The sequence below is a fragment of the Passer domesticus genome, chromosome 1, assembly GCF_036417665.1.
Source record: "Passer domesticus isolate bPasDom1 chromosome 1, bPasDom1.hap1, whole genome shotgun sequence".
Classification (NCBI taxonomy): Eukaryota; Metazoa; Chordata; class Aves; order Passeriformes; family Passeridae; genus Passer; species Passer domesticus.
Genome location: NC_087474.1, coordinates 141,008,421 through 141,032,140, shown reverse-complemented (window position 1 = coordinate 141,032,140; position 23,720 = coordinate 141,008,421). Strand labels below are relative to the sequence as shown.

The window sequence follows — 23,720 nt, the reverse complement described above, 5'->3', positions numbered from 1 at the left end:
CAAGTACTAATGCTTCCTTTAAATTGATCATCCTAGAAAAGGATAGTTTCAATGTATGAGAATTGGAGCTAGATTTCCTGTTGTGACCTCCAGTGTATCTTAAGTTCAAAACTGATTTTACTATGCTAAAAAAAAAAAGCAGTACAGCCTCACCAATCTAGGTAGAGTCATTTTAGTATAGAGAAAATTTATGCTGGTATAGCTGTTCTCTAATACTAAAGAGGATAAGTTACAAAGGTACAAAGCAACATCTACCTTATACCTGGCTATTAAACTGCTGTGATTATTTCCATTACCAAAACTGCCTCTAACTGAAATGTGCAAAGTTAGCAGAAAGCAACAAAAGAAACTGTTTAGAACAGGCATCAAAACTCCAGTCTGTAAAATAAAGCTCCCTCCTCACAAAGCTTTGTGAGGCTTCATGTACTGAGAATTATCCAAGGCCCTTGGATGAAAGGCCATATATACATGTAAAGTACTGTGTATATATATATGTATTGTGTGTATATGTATATAAGTGTATGTGTATGTATAACATATAAATATATGTTATATGTATATATATTTCTGTATATAGATTACGCATTTTTTAAGTCCTGTAATGTATAGCTAGACAAAAGTTATGCAGATAGCACAGTAGCTCACCATATATACACACACAAGGCATTCTGGTAAGCAGAGAGGGAATTTAGAATGATATATGCTGTCGTCAATGATTTGAAATATGTATGTAGCTTTATAAATAGCTTTTTTTCCTCTGTATGGTATATTTAAACTATATCAAGATTTTAATAAGAAAAATGTTTATTAAAATCATAAACCTCCTCTCCCTTTGACTTAAGCCCTTCTGTTAGTTTACTTAAAATGTGGTAGAGAAACTAGTTAAATTCTGTAATGTTTACACTTTTTTAATAGTCTAAATCCTTAGCTGTTCACCATTGTTGAAAGAGGAGATAAAGGTAGCTACTAATAAAATGTTATAACCAACTACTAGAGTAGGTCCTAATCTGAATTTAGGGAAAACTTGATATTTCAGTGCTAATTTCTGTGACTAATTCTTGGCTTTGGTTTCTTTTACTTAGCTAGCTGTATCCAGCAAAAGGTAAATCACTTGCTCCAGCTTTGATAATTTTCCAGGAATGAAAAACTGCCATCAAGTGGTCTTTCCCACCTGTGTGGTTTGGAAGTGGTTTTTCTTTCCTGCAAGTTAGTAATTTGGTCCCTAGATAAAAAGCAGTGATAAAGCTGTAAACTGGCAATCTTGTGAATCCAAACCAATACCCTTGCACAGCAGCATTCAGGGAGGCAGAGGAAAGGAAATTTTCCTCAACTCTTAAACAAGGTTTATCTTTGTATGCAGTTGTGCAAGCCATACAGACCTGCTGTTTTTCAAAAGTTTATTTCCATGCACATGAAGGGAAGTGAGTAGTGAGCAGGGCTGCACCTCTCCATGGTAGTTGGTGTGCAGGTGGGAGAAGTTCCCCAGCCACCACCAGCCGCCTCCTGTGTGGCTGTTTCTCAGAGAAAGCCAGAATTCAGCACAGCTCCTGGTGGCCCTTAACACCACATGAAAGATTGTTCACTAAGCTTGTGCTAACCTCCTCCTTTCTGTGCTAACTGCTGTGCCCTGACTCCCTCTCTATAGGGTCCCACAGCCTGTGGATCATGTTGCTGTGTGCATCTCTAAATGCCGTTCTGAGCTGCTGCTCTGTCCGTGCTCTTCGCTTCACTTGGATTTTTCTGGCTTCCTCTCTGTAAGGCAAACTGTGGATACCTCGTTTAGCAGCTCTGATTCCCTTCCTCTTTCAAACTTCATAGGATTTGAGCTTTTTCCTGAACTCTTTGGTTTGCCTATTTAGTAACAGGTCTGCTAAAATCAAATAGAAAATTCTGCATGTCCAGATTAGCTGGATTACAGCGTGTGTGGCATTATCTTATTCTGAGGTGGAAGGTTTGTCCACACATTAAAATGCATAGGTGCATGGGTCGTGTGAAAGCTTCAGTGACTGCCTGGAAGTCACAGTGCTGGAAGTTTGCACATGATCTCCATGGGGAGGACATGGAACAGGCTTCGCAGCTGGAGTGTGGCTTCCATCGCAGTGCAGTCATTGCCCAGCAGGACTTCTGGCATTTATCAGGAGTTCTGATGGATCCTTTGCTAGCTGGAAATTGCTTTTGTGGCTTTCATTTGCAACTATTTCAGATTTGCTGAACTGAGAAGTGTGGAGGGCTTTTAATTTCTTATAAATTATTTATGGATTTTTTGTGGATTTGTCTAAGAGGGTAACTTCATGTCTTGCTTGAAACACGATCCTGTGAGAGATTATTTCCCCCCTTTGTCAATGGCTTAATATAAAGGTATTTTTAGTCTATTATCACCACAAATTACTATTATACTAGTAGACTGTTTAGCATAACAAGAGACAATTGATTGCTCCCAGGTGTTTCAGGGCTTTTCCATAATGGTGAAACTCTTCAGTATCCCTTTGTCCAGTGGCAGTGGCAGCTAACCAAATGAGTGTGCTTGAATACTGTAGTCATGTTGAAAAGAGACTGTTGCCACAACCTATGGTGAGGTTCCTCTGCACGGAGACTTAAAGGAATTTAAGGCTTTAGACATACTGAAATAATTCACAAATTGATTTTCTGAGAGGGGAACAGTGCTAAGCTGAAAAGCAGATTTCACTTTATCAATGAAAATTCTTCCATTTACCTGAAATGACATTTTCATAAACAAAATTAGATGTATAACCCATTGTAAAAGGCAGCTGAGTATTCCCCAAAAAGTAACACCTTTTGGAGGAGGGAAGAAAGAGGTGGGACAGTTAAAACAGTGATGATTACATTTGCCATAGCAGGACAGCTGCCACAGCAGCAGTGAGGAACTTAAGGGGGGAATACAGCTTCTACCACCTGTCAGGGAGCTTGTTCTAAACAGAACATTGTAGGTACAGCTCAGTAATCTGAAATCTTGCAAAATTGTGCATAATGCTGTATTTCATTTGTATGTGCTTGTCTGTATTTCAGTGCTGTGTACATGATTTAATTTTTATAAAACAAAGCTAACAGAAGTTGGCAGATTTTTGTGGAGGTGCAAGAACAGCCACATGCTGTTTGGTTAATCCTTTCCAGGATTTTTCTTTTTTTTTTTTGTGCATCTTTAGGCACCATGTAAGTAAACATAAGGGCAGCTGTTTAGGAAGTTATCTCCAAATACTTGAACAATTCTCTATTGCTAATTATATTAATTTATGGTAGATCTTAATCCCTGTCAGGACAGGGCATTTCCTTATTTAGGAAACTCTGAAACAGTAGCCAGGACAGTGAGATTTGGGGGCTAAGACAACTGGTAGACCATTCAATGTCATTGAATATGAATACTCTGCTACTTGTTGGTTTTGGTTCCACAAACTCATGCATTTCCCTTTTAAACCACCAGCAAACTCTGTATTGCACACACCAATTGAATTTGTCTGCAAATGGGTTAATTTGGTTTGCTCTGCATCAGTCAGTGTTCTGATTGCTCTAGACAAAAATCTGGAATCCCTGGTAGTCCATATACTTGATATGAGTGCAGGTGTTGTTGGATGGAAAGATTAAGCAGCTTGGGTAGGTATCTCTGGGAAATAAAACTTCAAGGATGTCTCAGAAATACCAGTACTCAGGTAACAGCAGATATGGTTAATGGGAATCCACCTTTTCTCCTTTACTTTTTGCGTGTTCCTGCTGTGCTTTTAAGTCACTTGCTGCTTAGGCACATGCTCAGAAACGTAAGAAAACCAGAGCGGTTCTTGTGCTTAGTCCCAGCTCTCACCGCGGAACTTCCCTCATCCCTGCCCCGGTGAGGCCCGGCCGCCTCTCCCAGGGCACAAAGAAGCCGCAGGACACAGATGCAGCCCAGAGCTGGCCTGATCCCCCTCCCGTGCTTGGGAATGGAGAGAGGGGAAGTGCCTTTAAAAAAAATACCCAAAATTCTTAAGGGCACACGAATCCTTAAAGCAGTACCGAAAGTTACCTTTGTGGAAAGGCGACACCCGAATCTTTCGAAGCTCTCTCTGCTTGCAAGGAGGGAGACAAACAAGTATCAATGGTACTGCCCCTGACGGGCCGTGCCGAGCTCCTCCCAGCGCTGTGTGTGTTATGCAAGTGCCGGGTCCTGCCGGGGGAGGAGCGGCCGTGGCCATGGCCGTTCCCCCTCGCTCCGCCGCCGCCCCTCGCGCCGCAGTCCCGCGGGCCATGGGCGAGCGCCGGGGGCCGGCGGCGGGCCCGGAGCGGGTAAGGCCGGGCGGGGCGGGCAGCGGGGCCGGGCCGGGCCCGGGGAGCGGCGGCGGCGGCGGCAGCGCAGCCCTGCCCGGCCGGGCCCCGCGGCCTCCCCGCCGGGCAGGGCCGGGACGCCGCGGGGAGACCCCGGGCACCGCGGACCGCTGCTTCGGACAGCCCTGGAAAGGCACGGGCCCGTGCCCCGCGCCCTTGTCCCGGCCGGGCCGGCAGGGCCGCACCGCTCGGGCACCGCGGCCCCGGGCAGCGCCTGCGGGAGATGCGGGCCTCCGCCGGAGGCCGCGGGGCACGGGCCGGGACAGCAGAGCTCGTCCTCTCTGCCCCGAGCCGCCGTGGAGGCAGGTGTGGGGTTTGGGGATGTTCCCGGCTTCCCAGGCCCTGTGGACCGGGAAGGTCTGCCCCTGGGAGGCGTCTGAGCTACGTTCTGGTGTCCCCCCAGTATAACCGTGCTAAGCCAAGGTTCGGGTGTTCGAGGGAAAAGGATCATCACGGCAGGGAAACCCAAGTGTCCAAAACCAGGTGTGCCATGTTAAATACAAGTGTAAGAAGCCCCTTACTGTGTCCCCCTGGACAGTGACGTGCTGTACCTGTAGTGAAGTGCGTGGTAGCCCTGTGATCCCCTCAAGCACGTGGAACCAGCAGGTGTTGTGCTCCTCAGACGCTGTACAGGGCAAACCATCTCTCCCAGGAATGGTGATGGTCTTCCCAGTCTCACTGCTGGCACGGCCTGTGCTGCCCAGGGCTGGCCTGGATGCTTTGGGAGCTCGTGGGATGCACATGCAGCCTCTTACTGGGGTGTGTGAGGGCTCATGGTCACATACCACTGAGTGTGTTCCACATCACAGTGCTGGCTCTGCCAGCACCTTTAGCTTTTTCCCTGGCTACAGCTGATGTAACTGATGCTTGCACATGGAGCCCAGCAGCTGTAGCTGGGGGCTGGTGGTTGTATCTGTATATATATGTTAATTATTTCCTAGTTTGCTGAATTTGAAATTAATGGAAGGCATTTCAGTACCCCTAAGCAGTTTTTGTTGTCCATTTGGCTTATTGTCATCACCAGAAGAGCTTATCTCTCACAGTTGCAGAATAACTGGGATGTGATGTACTGGAGTGTGTCCAGCAAAGGGCTGATGATTAAGAAACTTCAGCGTCTGCTATACAAATAAAGGCTGTGAGTGTTGGGACTGTTCAGCCTGGAGAACACTTCAGGGGATTTTGTGAGTGGGTGAAAATACCTGGTGGAGGGAATAAAGGAGACAGAGCCAGTGGTGGTGCCCACTGTGGGGCACTGATCCCACTGAAGTACAGGAGGTTGCATTTATGTGTGAGAAAACACTTATTTTTCTGAAAGTGGTCAGATGCTGGCACAGGTTGCTCACAGAGATTGTGTAGTCTCCATCCTTGGAGATACTGAAGCCTCATCTGGTTGACCCTGCGGGTGCAAGGGTTGGCCTGAGCCCACCAGCTTCAGCTCTTTTATGGGTTTGGGTCGTGTTGTCTGAACAGAATGAAGCACGTACACATTATAAACTGGGTGCCCTTTGTCATTATGGTGAGTGTTGACTGTTTCATGCACTATCATATCCTTAAGAAAAACATCTGGGGTGCAGATTGAAGATAGTGTTGACCTAGTGACTTCTATCTTCTCCTACCCCTCACACTCCTGCCAGTGCCCCTGGATCCAGGAAGGCAGGGCAGGGAATGCATTATGCTCCTTCAACACAAGGTGGTGACTGCTCAGAAGGCTCAGCAGTGATCAGAATGTGCCACACGTGAAACTGAGTTAGAGAAGATGGGATTATCTTGTAGCCACTGTCTGCCTGCCAACAGGAGCCTGCCTGTGAAACTCCTCTGGACCCTGAAGGTGATAAGGGAGGTGGGATGTAGGTTGAGCAGGAGGTACAGTATGGTGTAGCCTCTGTGACTGACCTTTTCTTTTTAAAATTAAAAAACCCCAAACAACCAAAACCATCTATTTAACAAAATACTGGTACAGTTTTTAAAACTGGAGAAGAATCTGGGGGTCCTGGATGACAGCAAGCTGTCCATGAGCCAGCAGTGGTGGGATAACAGGGAAGACTGTTGCAGTATTTCCATTTTCAAGGATGTCAGCTGATGCAAAACCAGATGGAGTTGGCTGGATACCAGCCCCTGAGCAGGTGTGTGCTGTGACAAGGTGCTGAACCTGCCAAGCCCAAATTCTTCCAATTCCACTGAGTTATTGTAACCATCTATGTCCTGGGAAGTAAAAAAGGTCTTCAATTCTCATGGCCGTCAGCAGACTCTGCAAGATGATGCTGGGAAATCTGTATCGTGTAATTGAGTAATATTTAAAAATAGAATAAAGGGGTAGAATTGTAACCCAGAATGTGTTTCAGTGATGTATTCACTCAGCATCTGGGATATCCATGCCAGCTATGCAATGTGCACATATGTTTGAGTTTTGTTTGTTTTTTGAAATCTGAATGGCATTATTTGTTTGAGAATATTTACCAAATTGAAGTAAAGGAATGCTTTTTATTATGTGAGTAGTTACAAGCAGACTAGGTAGGGAAAGGACTTCCAGATACCTCCAGGAAGGTAGAAATAATGGTGTTCAAAACCTTCAGCTCCCCTTCTCTGCTGTATTATATGGAACACCTTGTATACTGCCTGTGGTTAGTTATCATCTACAGCAGTGTCGTTGGGACCCAGGAACAAACCCAGAGAGGCATCCTGCTTGCTGAGCTTCTGATCAGTGTGACACCAGCCCTCCTGCAGAGGTTGCAGTGTGCTGTCCTGACAGCCCTTCACAGCAGTTGTTTCTAGCAGGTGCTTGGTGACCTGTCTGCAGGGATGCAGGGATTGATCCTGGGAGCAGATGTCCCCAGCCAGAGGTGAGGTGAAGGCCCTGCTCAGAGTGCTCTCTGCTACTTTTCACTGTCCCGTTTTGTGAATGTCAGCTGTCCCCAGCTGGGCTGGAACTCTCTGAGGAAGAGCTGTGCACAGATATCCTCTGGAAGCCCACACAGAAGGATCAGTGTGGAGATGGGTGACTCCAGGCAGAGGTTTTCCTGCTGCCAGCTGCTGGGAAGAGGCACCTTAGCTTCATACCAGCACTTGAGGGAGAGCCTCCAGAGCAGCCTCCCAACCCGCGGTGTTGTGTGGGCTGCCCCACATTGCATACACAAACCTCCATGCTGAGACACTGGCACAGGGCTGTGCTCTGTCCATTGGGATTAGTTACTGTGATCTCATGGCTTTCTTAGGGCAGTCCATGCAGGTCCCTGTGGCTGAAGCTGGAGCCGATGGCTGGGAGGTGTGTGGGCAGTGAGCCCGGTGGAGCTGTGCTGGTGGCACGCTGCAGCACCGTGACCCCACTGGTGTCTCCCCGTGCGTGGGACCGCAGTGGCTGATGTCTCCCAGGGCAGATTTCCCCTCCGTGCTGCAGGGGCTTTGTCTGTGGCACTCAGGCGTTTCCTGGCACAGCTGGGAGGGGGTGGATGGGGCCCTTGGTGAGCGCTGTGCTGGCAGAGCCGGCGGGCAGCGCTGCCGGCAGCACTGATGGAGGGCGAGGGGGCACCGACCCCAGGGGGCCGGGTGAGTGTCTGTGACATGGCTGAGCTTCAGACTGCACCTTTGGGGTTGTGTGAGCAGGAGGAATAAATGGTGGTAACTTTAACCAGAACTGTCCTTTGTTTTCAGAGCTCATCGAGTGCTGCTGAAAATGGCTCTGACCTTGATGAGGAGCCTCTACTCAGAAAAAATCACCGGCGGTTCGTCATCTTCCCCATCCAGTATCCAGACATATGGAAGATGTATAAGCAGGCTCAGGCCTCCTTTTGGACAGCAGAAGAGGTGAGCCCTGGACCAGTGGGTTGGCAAAAGGCAGTCAGAGCACCGGGGTCCTGGCACATTTTTCCTAGCTCTGCTGCTGGCTTCTGTGTTGCAAAGGCTGGAATTAATTTAATCAAACATTAGGTGCCAGCACCAAAGCAGAACTCTCTCATCGACAGTGGAGAGCAAGCTGCTTCCACAGGGTGATTCAGCAGAGCTATTTTAGGTGCTTAGTTTAGGATGAGGTGGAATTGTGTCCTGGGGTGCTTCTCTGGTTGTAGAGAAATCCTACGTCAGATTGCTCTGATTAGTGGTCAGATATCTCCTACTGTGCTGTGGTCTGAACCTGCAACTGACTCCTTGTCCATGTAAGATGCTCTGGAAAATTTCATGCTGTTCCTTAATATTAGGTACCTAAATTTACAGACAGACAGTGTTAGTTTTGCTAAAATATGTTTAGCTGACTCCTGATTGCCCTGGTGAGGTGCTTGCCCCATGTTACAGTGCAAGCTCTAAGTTCTTTCCCGAGGTTGCTGGTTAGCTAGACCTTTGCTCATTTGTGGGCAGTGGTCTGTAACTGCAGAGGAGTGAGATGAAAGCACTGGCAGACTCTAAATAGACCAGAAAGCATCATGGGATGATGAGGAGCTGCTGTTTGTGGAGGTGGTACTTCATTGCTGCCCTGTTGCAGCAGATCTTCATTTAAGCCATTAAAGAAAAAGCATTTGAACTGCTGCCTTTTCAGCATTTCCTTTTTACTGTGTTACTGGTTTCTTACACTGTCCTACCTTCTGTGGGTCCTCTGCTTTTTTCACATCTAACTCTAGTTTAGGGCTGTTTTGGTTCAGAAATTCTACAAACAACAGAAAAGGCCCATGTGAAGGAAGCTGTGGTTTTCTCTCATGGCTGGGGTTTGGTCTGATAGACAAGAGCAGTTGCATAGCGTTTGCTCCATACCATTCTTTGACAACATGGAGGCTGAACACCTGCCAAAGGCAGAAGTCCCCTCAGTCCATCTTTTGACATGCTTTGGGTACAGCTTTCTTGGAGTATCAGCATTTATTTCAAGTAAAGTTTTAGTGTCTTAGAATGAGGTCTGGTGACTGGTGTGTATTCATATACTTGTGACAGAAAGGTACTAAGGCTTTTCAAAATCTCATTTATTTATTCAATAGATACCAATTTTTATTCCAAATTTCAAAAGTGTAAATTGTGAAACAAGTACATGATGTTACTGTTGCAGATAGAGACAACAGTACTACAGTGCCTCTGTTGTCTTTTACAGTCACAATATTTAAATTCCCTACAGGTAAAGATTTGAAAGCAAATGCCAAAACTCTGCTTCAGTCACTTGACTGGGCTGCTTGTTCTTACAGAATGACAAATGCAAAAGAACAATAATATTTTCCTTTTTTCTTTTCATTAGGTTGATTTGTCAAAGGACCTCCCTCACTGGAACAAGCTGAAAGCAGATGAAAAATACTTTATCTCTCATGTTCTGGCGTTTTTTGCAGCCAGTGATGGAATTGTAAATGAAAACCTGGTGAGAAAGACTTCCAGAGGGCTTGAATACTTAGTCATGTTATTGTCTTAGTAACTTTCCATTTTATTAAATGTGTACTTTTTTTCTTTCTATCTCACCTTTGTCAAATGGAACTAGCAGCTTGTTTGTCTGGGAACAGTGTTTGAGTTAAATTGGGTCAGCTGTGGTCATCAGGGCTCCAAATCACATCACTCTGGGACACTGTTTATAAGTTCAGCCCCTGCTTGGCTGTGGGGTGTGCATTTCTGAATGAATTAATGTAACCCCATATTTTTCTGTACTCATGTTGGTTGAAAAGTAGGGAATACAGACCATGGCCATGCCATGTATTCCTCATTTTGGTAAAATCTGTTTTGTTCTCACTGAACAACATCCTAGAATCTCTTAGGGCTGCAGGTGTGTGCTCCTAAAAAGGTGGGGAATTCTTCCTGTTGCTGTCTGTTCAGGACTGGAGAATATCTCATCACATTAGTCTGCAAATGCCCAGTTTAAATCTCAAATTTTTGAATGTTTATAACATGTAGTATATATGTGCATTTATTGCATGAACCTGCCTTATGTCATGCTGTTTATATTTTTAATGTTGAACACAAAGTCTGAGGTTTTGTTCAGTACTAAGTGTTTAGTACTGCATAATTTTGTTGTTCTTCTCCTGTGTATGTGTCCCCTTCAGCTCTTAGATGTATTTACTTCTGTATTTACTTGCTTTATTTTCTTTTTTATTTTCTTCTGCACCACAGCTCTCCTATTGACATGTCTGTGAACAAAGTGGGACAGAACTGCTCCCATCCTGTCTCTAGCAGAGATCTGTTGTCTCTCCTGTTGAGCTCAGAGTAGTGACATGCAGGACTGTTCTTGTACTCATTGCTTGCTTTCTGGTTTTGGCAGGTAGCACGTTTTAGTCAGGAGGTGCAGATCCCAGAAGCTCGTTGTTTCTATGGCTTTCAGATTCTCATTGAGAATGTTCACTCAGAGATGTACAGCTTGCTCATAGACACCTACATCAAAGATCCCAAGAAAAGGTAAACCTCTGGATGTGTAACAAACCTGTGGGAAATCTGTGGCTGAAGCCAATGCCAGCAGCATGGCAGCTGTCTCCTGTTTTCATACTGACTTTCTGGGGGAATTGGGGAAAGTTCCTTAAAGATTTCAAGGCCTGCATTTCTGACCCCCAACATGGAGAGGAGTATTACTGACCAAGGCTTGTTGTGGGAGTATCAGAAGGTTAGTTAATATTTGTATAAATCTTTTATTGCTGGAAGTGTGGAATATGTGAAATGTTAAAGGTTAGATGAGCTCCTTGAGGTTATTGTGCTCCTGCAAAGGATCAACCTGAGGAAACTGAGTGCTCAAAGTGTTGTTTCTAATATACAGCAATCAATGTATTGTGTCCTTCCAGCCTTTTTGTTGTCAGTGCCTTTTAATGCAATTTGAACTGCTTAGTTTTGAATGATTGAGTTCACCTTTTTTGTCTGAAGAACTTCCTAGTCCAAAGAGTACACATTTGAAGAGCAGCACTTTCCCTCAGAGACTCCACCATGGTGATGGTCAGGCAGAGCTTGCTTTCCCACGGTGGCATCCTGTGCTGGTGATGGTGGGAGGACTGCAAGGTTTCCTTTCAGGTTTTCAGCATAGGAACAGAGTCTGTACATGTGGGACTTGTTTAGTTTCTTTTGTGGAGTTGGGCAAGATGAGGTTGTGCCCTATGGATAGTCTGGAGTAGCTGGCTTCAAGTCTGAGAGAGACTGTGATCTGGTGAGTGAGCACTCCTGGGATGGGATGTTTGAGTTCACAGCCTTCCTCCCCTGAGCCCTTGGGGATGTTGCTTTCTGCACACTGGCCTCCCTCTGCCCTTTTTATCACAGGTGACATTGTGGTTTAACCTGGCAGGCAGCTGACACTACACAGCAGCTCACTCACTGCCTGCCCCTGCCCAGAGGGGTGGGAGAGAATTGGGGAGAAAAGTAAAACTGGTGGTTTGAGGTAAAGGCAGCTGGATAGGACAGGAAAGGAAAATACTATTTAACAAAACAAGTGATGCACAGTGCAGTTGCTCGCTGGCCCCTGGCCAGCTTTCCCCTAGTTTATATTCTGAGCATGACATCATATGGAATACCCCTTTGAGCACTTGGGGTCTGCTGTCCTGGCTGTGTCCCCTCCCAGCTTCCTGCTCCCCCAGCCTGCTTGCTGGAGTGGGGTTAGGAGCTGAAGAGTCCTGGACTTCATGTAAACACTGCTTAGCCACAACTAAAACATCAGTGTGTTATCAACATAATTCTCATTCTAAATGTAAAACACAGCACTGTACAAGCAACTAGGAAGAAAATGAACTCTATCCCAAAGGCAGGACAGCTTAGCACCTTTTTGGGGTGGGAGTGGTCTCTTACTTGGGTTCATTCAGAGCCTTGCATAATGGGATCCTCTGGTGGAGCTGGAAGGAACAACTGGGGCAGATTTACCTAAATCACTGTTTTGATGTTTTGTCTCTGTTTTCTTCTATAGGGATTTCTTGTTTAATGCTATTGAAACAATGCCTTGTGTTAAGAAGAAAGCAGACTGGGCTCTGAAGTGGATTGAAGACCGAGAATCCACTTTTGGTGTGTAGCTTTTTATAAACTTGTTTCTATTGCTTATCACAAACTGACCTTCTGTGAGTAAGCTACACCCCTGGAAAATAAAATTAAATTCTCCACAGATGTAGTGACTTCTGGGTCTCTGGTTTAACTAAAGAACTAGAAGGAAATTATGGTGAGCTTGTATGTTTTTATCTTCAGGTAGAGAAATAAAGAAATGGCAGTGCCCCCTGAAATCATGTTATGAAAAATGCTATGTCCTTTTTTTTTGTCTTTATATTGAATAACCCTTGTTTCCGCAATTTTTGCTTGTAGACCTTATGTTCTGGTTTTGATTATTTCTTCTAGTTGGTTCTTATTTCTCACTCAGTGTTCAGATCTGGGCAGCTGAAGTTCTTGCAAGTCCAGGTATTTTATGTGTTCATATTCCTATAGAGAAATCCATGGGATTTTTTTAGCTGAGGCGTGACTGAGCCTGGACAGAAAGGATTCAAGAACCATCTATTTCTGGTGTTTCTGGTTTGCTGTTGGGACCAGGTTTCTAGTTTTTGTATCTCATTTCAGAGCTGGGACAGTGGCTCAGCTTCCATCAGTGTGCTGCAGGGCATGCTTAGAAGTGTTCTGCATTCTTACAGTGTTGACTTGGAAGGGTTTTCTGTAGCTGAAATGCATAATGGGTGCACTCCGGTGAATTTTTTTAAGCAAACATCCTCTGTGTTTTGAGAAAGTGTAGGAGATGGAGAGATTCAGCCTGGTGAACAAAACAAATCTGAACATCATTCTTTTTCAGCATCTGTTCACAGCTCTTGTTTGAGGGAGGTTCTTTTTTGTAGCTGTGCATTGTTCTGTCCTGGGGCTCCCACTGGCTCCCTGGTCTGGCTTTGCTTGCTGAGTGTGAAACCTCTTCATCATCCCTTTGTTTGCTCCCAAAGTGTGGGGTGTGCCAGGAATCAAAAAGTTCCCTGACTCAAAAAGCAGTGTGCCCCCTGCTCCCTGCCCCCAAACTTAATGCATTTTATCCAAATAAGTAATCAGTCTTCTGCTTCATTAAACCTATATTTTATAAGCAGCCTTTCTCTATTCCTCTGTAGGCTTAATCTACAACATTTTTAGTGTTGCCAGAAAAATTCTTTCTTTAATAACTTCTGTGATACTTGTGAGGTGGTATTGCTCTCTGTGATTTTTCCTAATTTGAATTTCTTCAGATGAGCCAGTGGTTGACATTTGTATCTCATAGAGGAAATGGGAGATCTGGCTACTTTGGGTAATTTTTTAAAACAAAATTCTGTGCAGTTCTTACTGGGAAAAGGCACCAGAACTTAGTGCCAAAGCTCTTCATGTCAGAACATACACAGTGAGGCTGTGAAGGTGTTTGAGGTAGTGTACATGGAGTGGTGTGGCTTCACTAAACAGTCAGATGGTCGTGTAGTCTGAAGAAATACATTCATGTAGAGAACAGGGAGAACTGGGATCAGTAATGCCTTGCTTTCCTCAGATTAAAGGTGAGATAACACAAATAGTTATCTGTGTCTTGACTTATGTTCTGTAGACTTTCACTCTTTTAAGAATATGGTTTTATGTAGATTCCCAACATGAAGAAATTGTGGTGAAGGGTTTTTTGTTTAATTTATACGAGGTTGGCCCTTTTCTCAGTTTTGGCTGTCAGTTACACAGCTGCTTTCCTGCCTTTCAGGAGAAAGAGATAATGGAGTACTAATGTCCTGGCCATTTTGGACAGTTACCTTCTTTTGCTGTGGCAGTTTCAGTGGGTCCCTGGCTCTTCAGTTCTGCTGGGGTTGCCTGTGGCTGAGTGCTGTGGAGTGTGTAGACCCACTGTGCCTCAGGAGCTGCTGACAGATGTGGTCAAAGACAGCATCTGGTGCTGCAAGGGAGATTGCTTTTCTCCAGCATCTCTCTGTCTGGTGCAAATGGTGCCTCTTGCTGATGGGCAATAGAGCAATTTGTGTCTAACAAAAAATGTGTTGTGTTGAACAGGTGAGAGAGTGGTTGCCTTTGCTGCAGTAGAAGGCATCTTCTTTTCGGGTTCCTTCGCTGCTATATTTTGGCTGAAGAAGAGGGGCCTGATGCCTGGATTGACTTTCTCCAATGAACTTATTAGCAGAGATGAGGTAATGTGGCATAACTTACACACTATTTGGGAAGAAAAGTGAGTTTCCAGGGCAAGAGTAGAATTACATTTATGAAGAACCCATAGTCTTGACAGAGGAAGGGGAAAGAAGCAGACTTTTACCAATAATTATAGAATCATAGAATCATTTAGATTGGAAAAGACCTTTAAGATCACCAAATCAAACTGTTAACCTGCCACTGCCAAGTCCAACCCTAAACCATGCCTCTAAGTGCCACATTCAGTGTCTTTTAAATACCTTCAGGGATGGTGACTCAACCACTTTCCTTGACAGCAACTTCCATGAAGTTTTTTGTAATATCAAATCTAATCCCCTGCTTGATGCAACTTGAGGCTATTTCCTCTTGTCCTGTTGCTTGGGAGAAGAGGGGAACCCACACCTCACTACAACCTTCTCTCAGGCAGTTGTAGAGAGCTCAGGTCTCCTCTGAGCCTCCTTTCCTCCAGCATAAACACCCCCATATCCCTCAGCCAGTCCTCCTAAGGCTGGTGCACCAGACCCTTCACTAGCTTTGTTGCCCTTCCCTGGACTTGCTACAGCACCCCAATGTCCTTCTTGTAGTGAGGGTCCCAAAACTGAACACAGGATTCAAGATATGACCTCACCAGTGTTGAGTACAGGGGGATGATGTGCCTTGGTCCTTTTGCCACACTATCCCTGACACAAGCCAGGATGCTGTTGGTCTTCTTGGCCACCTGGGCACACACTAGCTCGTGTTCAGCTGCTCTCAACCAGCACCCTCAGGTCCTTTTCCACTGGGCTGCTTTCCAGCCACTCTGCTCAAGGCTGTAGCACTGCAGGGGGTTGTTGTGGCACAAGTGCAGGACCTGGTGTTTGGCCTTGTGGAAGACTCATATTATTGTCTTCAGTCCACTAATCCAACCTGTCCACATCCCTCTGCCTTCCTGGCCTCCAGAAGATCAACATTACCACCAAACTTGGTGTCTTCTGCAAACTGACTGAGGATGCATTCAGTGAACTTTGCCACTGATAAAAATATTAAACAGGCCTGGCCACTCAGGCCAGTAACACACACACATATATATATAAATATATATATATATGTATATAGTGTACATAACATAACTGAGCCCTGGGAAACCCTGCCTGTGGCCAGCCACCAACTGCATTTAATTCTTACAACATTTTTTGGCCTGGCCATCCAGTCAGTTTTATACCCAGCAAACAGCACTGATGAACTTAAGGCCTGGGTGCTGCTGGGTCCCTCAGCAGAAATACCTGCTTTTAAAGGGAGTAAACATAAATACTGGTGTCCCAACTGTGATTTAACTCCAGCCAGCAATCAAGCCCCATGCAACCACTCTCTCATTCCCCCACCAGTAGTATCAGGGAGAGAACTGGAAGGGTAAAAGCTGGAAAACTCGTGGGTTGATATGAAGACATTTTAATAGGGACACCAAAAGTCACACACACGAGCAAATGAAAACAAGGAATTAATTCACTGTTTTCCATGGGCAGATGTTCAGCCATCTCTAGGAGAGCAGGGCCCCATCAGTGCAACAGTAACTTGGGAAGGCAAATAGCATTACTCCAAACACCACCCCCTTCTTCCCCCCATTTTATATACTGAATGTCACATGGTCTGGACTGTCCCTTTGGTCACTTTGGATCACCTGTCTCAGCTCAGGACAGGTGTTGTGTCTCCTCCCAACCTCCTATGCACCCCCAACTTCTTCACCAGAGTGGCAGTACAAGAGGCAGAAAAGGCCTTGGCTCTGTGTAGCCCTGCTCAGCAGTTGCATATTTGTATTATCAACCCTGTGTTCAGCACAAATCCAAAACACAGACCCAGACTGTACTTGAAGAAAACCAACCCTACCCCAAAACAGCACACCAGCCAAAACCAGCACACCAGTGTATATAGTATTATCAAAAAGATGGGTTTTTTAGATTGAAGGGGATGTTTGTTTTCCTCTGCTGTGAAGGGAGGCAAAGGCCCAGCTGCTCAAGGAGTGGGGTGGAATTGCACAGTCTCCAGCTGCAGGGGGGCTGGCTGGAGCAAGGATCTGGGTAGTGTGTGACTCTGAGACTTGCTGTGCCTCAGCTGCTTCAGGTTCAGGTGGGCTCCCAGTACCACTCCCTCCTGCTCCTGGTTGTGGGTCCCGGAGCTTGCAGGCAGCCCCCTGCATCATCACCAAGGCAGCTGTGGCAGGTTGCTGCAGAAGCACAGATACCACTTCTCTCCATGGTCTTGTGCTGCTGCACAGCAATAGAATCTCCTGGGAGGGGGCAACTACAAATCTGCCTTTGAGGAGAGTGCTTCTTAACTTAAGATGTGAGGTGTCTGAGGGGCTGCATGTCAGCACACCAAATATGACAGACCATGTGCTTACAAGTGCCCCTTCTTTTCACTGCTTCCTTCCTTTCTTTTTCCTTGCTCCCTGCAAGCTGGCAGATGTTGTTTATGGCTGGGGACTGTACACTGCACTGCTTACGTCACTGTGAGCACTGAAAAAGTAGAAAGACCAGTTTTGTCTGCAGTATAACATGCTAGTGGTTGTAACTTAGTAGAGTTGGTCTTAATGTGTGAAGAGCTTTTTTATAATGGAAGTGATTTTCATGGGTTAGATAAATTGCTTTGACATGAGACATCTTATGATATGTCTTTAAAAGACACTTTTGAAGAAAGTGATATGATGAGTAAGGAAAAAACAAATAGTTCTTCAGCCTTCACCTTCCTTGTGTCTTCTGTGAGTCATCATGAACTGATCCATTTGAGTGAGGCAGGATTTGTTTGTTACAAGGATCACTTTCAGGTGAGTGAATGTAACTGTACTTTTCTGCAGAGTCGAGCACCAAAAGACTAAAATTTTCTTGAGCTCTGCTGGCATAATTCCAGCTGCAGTGCTGTTACAAAGGTTAAAGCTTGGTGCACAGAGCACCTGCATTGAAACCCAGTGGCAGTAAAAAGAATCCACAATGGAAAACTACAAACTGAAAACTACAAACTGGTTTTTGATGCACCTGGACAGATAAATGATTAACGTTCAGTGTGTTTTTTGAGCTGCTGGCTCTGCTCCCAGGCTGTTGTTGAGCTGGTGCATCTCTGATACTTAAAGGTGCAAAGCTGGTGGGAGCACCAGTCAGCAGAGCACATGGGTTCATGGAGAAGCCAGGCATGTCCTGCATTCTGCTGGTGATGTTGCCCTGGATAAGACCATGGGAAGCCTTGCAGCAGGCAGCTAATGCAGTCACTAGAGGGGGGATATGTCCCAAATTACATTACTTCATGACCTCAATGAGAAGGATTTTATAGCTTTTCCAAAAAGGTTTTCACAGAATCACAGTATTGTTAGGGTTGGTCCTCTGGAAATCCAGGCAGGGTCACCTGAAGCAGGTGACACAGGAATGTGTCCAGGTGGGTTTGGAATGCTTCCAGAGAGGGAGACTCCACAGTCACCCTGGGCAGCCTGTTCCAGTGCATTGTGACACTTGGCATAAAGAAATTCTTCCTCATGTTGAGGTGCAACTTCTTGTGTTTTAGTTTACAGCCATTGCTCCTCATCCTGTTGCTGGGCACCACTGAAAAGAGTCTGGCACCATCCTCTTGGCACCTACCTGGCTTCAGCCAAAGACAGGGTTAATTTTTTGCAGTAGCTATGAGGGGGCAGAGCCTGAAGCTGTGTGGCTAAGACCCTAATGTTATTGGGTACCATCTCACATCATTGACAGGAGTGGGGAAAAGGGACTCCCTCTCTTGCTTTTGAGAAGGGTGTTCCTTCCAGTGGGAAAAAATGTAATTGGGAAGAGCAGGTGGGTATTTGTCATGGGTTTCCATGTAAATAGCTTCTTTGTCTTACACATTTTGTTGTTCATATTGCTGTTACCATTCCTTTTGTTATCTCATTGTTGTTTCCAGTAAATTTGTCTTACTCATCCCGTGATTTTCACCTTTTGTGCCTCCATTCACATAGCAGAAAGGGGCAAGGGGAAGCTGGGGGTGTCTTGGTGGTGGCAGGGAGCAAGCAAGTGGCATCTGGTTTGGGAGAGTCTTGGTAGGGGCACTGAACTGGGGAGTGCCATTCCTAAACCGTGACACCACCTTTGAGATAATCATACGGATCAATGAGATCCCCTCTCAGTGTTCCCTTCTCCAGACTAAACAGGCCAAGCTCCTGCAGTCCCTTCTCATAAAAAAAGATGCTCCAGACCCCTCATCATTTTTGTGATCTCTGCTGGACCCTCTCCAGTAGCTCTTTGTCTCTGCCATGCTGAGGATCCCAGAACTGGACACAGCAGTCCAGATGTGACCTCAGCAGGGATGGGCACAGGGAGGGGGTCACCTCCCGTGACCTGCTGGCCACACTCTTCCCCATGCACCCTGAGGTACCCTTGGCCCTTCTGATCACAAGAGCCCTGCTGGCTCAGTCAGCTTGTTACCCACTGAGACTCCCAGGTCCTTTGCAGCAGAACAGCTCTGTAGTGGGTCAGCCCCCAGGTTTTGTTTTGACCCTTGTTAATTTTTCACTCTGGATGTGCCCTCTTGGTGTTTATTGGCTGTAATCACCACCTTGCAGCTGAGAGGAGAGGTGGTAGCACAGTCTCCTTTAGGCTGGCAGTGGTAGGTATGGCTGAAGCCAGACCATCGAGCTGCTCCCAGGCAAGTTAAAGAGAAGCTCAGGTTCCTCTTGGAGCACCTGTCTGGGGTTGCTTGTCTCCTGATGTTTTCTTACTGTGGTGGGAGACTTTTCTGGAAATCCTGGAAAGGAGCACAGTTTACTAGGCTCTGTGTAGGATAGCTGAGTGAAATGAGAAGGGGAGTTTAGTTGGGGAAGAGATGATTTGTTAATCTTGGATTTAGTGACTTTAATCTGAATCTGCCTTTCTGAAAATGCTGTTGGGAGAAGCAAGGGAAAAAATGCTGGTGATAGAATTTAAATCAATATCTCAAAGCAAAGAGCAGGTAAACAACCAGTTTTAACTGACAAGTAGTTTTGCAGGTCTTGATGTAGAAGTCTTTCAGCAAAATCATCCCTGACAGGAGGCAGAGACCAGCAAGGCTCTGTGTAAGATCACTCACAGTAGAGCAGCCCTCAGAAGAGCTTTACCTGAGAAGCATGTATGCTGAATATTATTTTGGCTTAGGTGGCATGTGTTAGATTTGAGATGTTAGTGGGTTGTAAACTACAAGTCCACACTACATGTGATAACAGGAAGACTTTCATAAAAGCAGGAGGCTGGGAAACTTCATCTAAGTGAGACTGCCTGAAAATAAGAGCAAACTATGTGGAAGAGGGGAAAACTGACTGTGTTTTTCATTGTTCTCTTATTTCAGGGTCTACACTGTGATTTTGCTTGTCTAATGTTCCATTATTTAGTGAACAGACCATCAGAAGAGCGAGTGTGTGAGATCATCGTTAATGCTGTAGAAATTGAGCAGGTAATCCTGGTTGTGACAACATTGTGGGCAGCACAGGCTTAGTCTGAGGTGTGAAAATAAACAAATTAACTTCTAACTTTTGGGATTCCGTGCTTGATACTTGGCTCAGGCTTGATTCCTGATGCATTATACCATTCTTTCCCTCTTCCTTAGTGGTGACAATAAGAGTCAGAGACTTTCTAATTCAGTTGTCAAGCAACTGGGGCAAGCTGAACTTGGCAGCTGGTTTTCTCCTTAATGACAGAAAGGAGGAAAAACTCTTATTTGATATTGAATAGAATGGTTACAGTTGGAAGGGACCTACAATAATAATCTAGTCCAACTGCAGCTGTCTCTTAGAGAGGAGTTTGTTTACATCTGTCCTTTCAGGATCTTTGTCTCTCCCTATTGTAGTCACATCTGTGCTTGTCCTCAGGAGAAGGCAGGGTCTGTTCTGGCCATGAGTATCATGCTGTCTTCTGGCATTTCCTGAGGTTGATGTCAGGTTCTTTCATGTGAAGTGCTGCCCTTCTGCAGGCACAAGTTTCTGCATGGCTGAGTGTTTGGCAGGATTTTAGTTTAGCTTTCTTTCCTGTTGTCATCTAACTACTGTGATGATGGCAAATGCTCCTTCTTTGTCTCAGAACACTGAGACAGGTATGCATTGGTGCCTGAATAAACACATGACTGGGTTCAGCACTCATGTGTATCACTGCCCTCTGATCTTTCATAATGTAGTGGCTGGAAGCCAGGAAAACTGGTGATTTCTTGATCTATCCCTGCTCCCACTGGTATGGTCTGTAGGTTTCCTGAAGTTGGAGCTTAAGTTTACACAGAAGCTTATGCTGGGGGATTGGAAAAAGGCAGATTAGAGGGCCAGTGATAAAAATCTTGTGCCTTTTCCAAAGTAAAAATAAAGGCTAAAAAGAAAGGAAGATACAAACAGTTACTGAAAATAGAAGATATTTGTTGAATTTAGTGATGCAAGTTATTTATTCAGACAACGTCCTGGGGAGCCTGGAACATCACAAAGTATGTTACTGTGAAACACAGGTGTCTTCTCTCCTTTTTTTCTTCTTAATTTCATTTCTCTAAATGTCATGTGTATTTTAACTTCCAGGAGTTTCTAACTGAGGCATTACCTGTGGGTCTGATTGGGATGAATTGCACCCTGATGAAACAATACATTGAATTTGTTGCAGACCGGTTACTAATGGAGCTTGGGTTCTCAAAGGTAAGAGATGCAGTTGCCCCAAATGCTGGCCTGCCAGTGCAGCCCAGGAGAGCTGTCAGCACAAAGCCCTCCCTTGTCATGCTGGGGAGCAGGTCATATTTAGCACATGGATTTCCTGTGAGTGACAGCTGAAACCACAGCATTCATACCTATGCTTCACTGTAAAAGAGCAAGAACAATTTAGGCTTTTGTTTCCCTTCAGCTGCTCAGCAGGTTTGTAATGGAAATGTAAGCTGTTCTCAGATGCTGCAGTGCTTGAAGAATAACAAGCACCTTGCACAAGTGAATTCCACCACAGACCAAACTCCTGGGAGTGGCAGTACTGAATTTGCTTAGATAGGGGTCCATAGATCCTACAGGATACTGCAGCTAGAGGTGGTCTAGTTTGAAAGAGTTTGACAGTTTGGTTTGTGGTGCAGTTTTTAAAGCATTATTTCTCTGTCAGAATCAGCAGTGTGTTTTCCTTCCCCAGGTCTTTAATGCAGAAAATCCGTTTGATTTCATGGAGAATATTTCTCTGGAAGGAAAAACGAATTTCTTTGAGAAGCGTGTTTCAGAATATCAACGTTTTGCTGTTATGGCAGAAACAATGGACAATGTCTTCACTCTGGATGCAGATTTTTGACAAATTGGCAAATGAATGGTGACTGTTTCCCTCTCCTCATCTCCCTTTGTACTGTGAAGCTGACTTGATTTCCTCTCATGGAAGTCGGAATATTTTTCCTGGGTTTTCATGTTGTTTGTCAGAGGAGTAAATATATATCTGTCTGTGTCATTTGAAAAAAAAGGGGCATCATTTGCAAAAATTTTATGTGGCTTTGTAAAAGGATGGCCTTTTTAAGATTCCCTTGATTCATCTGCTGTCAATACTGTCTTTAAAAATGACATGGATGCTATTACTTTTTTAAGACTTTGGTAATGTTTTAAGAAAGCAAACTGCATATTTACCTCATGTTATGGTATTTTAATCTGAAAACCAGCTGAGGTATCACTTCATGTAAAAATGTTGCTTTAAATTATTTTCCTGTTTTCTGTTTTCATATTTATAGATTTGGTACAGAGTAAAAGCTCTTCTGTTTCATCCTGTTGCAGAGACAGTAAAAAATGAATGTGGGAAAACCTTAATGAGGTCTGAACTATAGAATATTATTAAACCTGGGAATTATGTGTAATCTCCTCATTAACCTGGATTCTGTCTGAAAAAAGTTTTACTCAGGTTGGAAAACTGATGGGTCTTGGTAGGCATTTAATTCAAATACATGTGATTCTTATCTTACAGCTATTACTGAACAGGTCAGTGGACTTTGAATGGTCCTTGAAAAGGCACACCTGTTAACAGTGGAGAAAAACCACATCCTGTGGTTTTTTGGCTTGTGCTGCCTGTTTTTCCATGCTTCACTGATCAAGTGCCTTATTAAGCAATCTGTAGTTGTGTTTGTAATCATCTGACACTGAAACAGCCAGCTCTGGGTGTTGTCCATCTCCCCTTGTTGTGCTGGTGGTTTGCTGTTCTCTCCTTGGTTGCACTTGTGCACTGGAGGGGTGAGAAGACATGTCATTCCAAGGGATTATTCCTTGAGCTGCTACAGACTGCTGGGGCTGTAAGGAAGCACCCAGTAATGTATGAAGGTACATCAGGTTGTGTGTCTGATGTGAGTCATTGGAACCATTGTCACAGAAGAGCTTCTGAAAGAAGATACTAAACATTTCAAAAACAAGCCCAGAAGTAGTATGGAGTAGCAGCATCTTACAAAGGACTTTTGTTTAGTTTTTGATTGTGTGCCTGAAAACTGTAATTTTTGGATACCACACAGAGAGAATGGAATGATTGAAGAGTAGTTAACGTGCTGCAGTGGTACTTGGGGTGGAAGGGATGCTATTCAGCTGTACCTGACTTATCTGCAAATAAATAGATTCTTTTTTTCCAAGATGAAGTGAGTATACAAGAACTAGACAAAGCGTTCTGCTTTTTTAAACCCAAGCATTTTTCATAATATTCAGCATTTTGTGGAAGAGCTTTTGTAAGTCTTACTGTTGCAAATACCTTCTGCTGCTTTTGATCAAACTGGCAGCCCAGGGTTATCAGTGATGGGTAGCACAAGTGTGATTTCCCTGCCAGCCAGATCAGCCATAGTCCTGGGTACCCGAGTTCCATGAAACAGGTCCACTGCCTTAGCATAGTTCCTTGTGGACAACTGTCCCTGCTGTAAAAATAAGCAGTAAAATTGACTCTGTTTTTTTTAGTCTCTGTAAAAGATGAAGAGTATATACTGAGCATGGAAATGGAACAGCTTATTTTTTTTTTCCTAGAGAAGAGCCTGCATCATTTGACATAAGGTACTTGGAAGAGGGCAGAGTGGAACGTTGAGAATACAGAGAAAAGCTGGAACTGGTGGCCCTCACTAACATCCTGGAACTGCAAGAGAACTGTGGACTCAGAGGAAAACCTCAGTGCGTTTTGGAAATACTGAGTTGATAGGGGAGAAAGAGGAAATACTGTAAATGGTTCTGTTGTTGGAGTAATGGGACCTATTATGTTACTGAAAGTACTAAAAAGTATTTATTTTGAGTCTTGTGAATTATGATGAGAGTATGGGGAGGATTCTAATATGAAACTGCAATGTGCTCAGGTTCTGTAAATGTATATGAGATACCAAAGTCTGGTACAACGGCTCCCACTCGATTTGTGTGTAAAATATGTGTATCATTTCAATAAAATTTGAGTGCGGGGAAGCCCATGCCTTCA

The 23,720-nt window shown here is 44.8% G+C and overlaps 1 protein-coding gene and 1 long non-coding RNA gene across 7 annotated transcripts in view; one reads left to right on the top strand and one right to left on the bottom strand.

Moving 5' to 3' along the window:
* The window catches only part of LOC135283118 (uncharacterized), a 9,991-nt gene extending 5,746 nt beyond the window's left edge, over nt 1-4,245 (bottom strand). Inside the window, exon 1 of one of the 2 annotated variants that reach the window (XR_010349001.1) lies at nt 4,016-4,245. This is a non-coding gene — a long non-coding RNA (uncharacterized LOC135283118). The remainder of the gene's footprint in view (nt 1-4,015) is intronic. The other variant, XR_010348999.1, reaches the window with a different exon arrangement.
* RRM2B (ribonucleotide reductase regulatory TP53 inducible subunit M2B) lies at nt 3,933-23,720 on the top strand. Of its 5 annotated transcripts, none has more exons than XM_064393561.1 (10): nt 4,141-4,275; nt 7,963-8,115; nt 9,521-9,637; nt 10,526-10,659; nt 12,140-12,234; nt 14,206-14,339; nt 19,657-19,761; nt 20,861-20,974; nt 21,447-21,617; nt 23,285-23,720. In XM_064393561.1, the coding sequence occupies exons 1-9, from the start codon at nt 4,141-4,143 to the stop codon at nt 21,597-21,599; spliced, it is 1,140 nt and encodes a 379-aa protein (XP_064249631.1). In that variant the 3' UTR covers nt 21,600-21,617; nt 23,285-23,720. The 5 variants fall into 5 exon arrangements, with proteins under 5 accessions (XP_064249645.1, XP_064249631.1, XP_064249626.1 ...); XM_064393566.1 differs by lacking the exon at nt 4,141-4,275 and adding exons at nt 4,818-5,495; nt 6,005-6,142 and having other exon boundaries at nt 21,447-23,720; XM_064393575.1 differs by lacking the exon at nt 4,141-4,275 and adding an exon at nt 3,933-4,090 and having other exon boundaries at nt 21,447-23,720.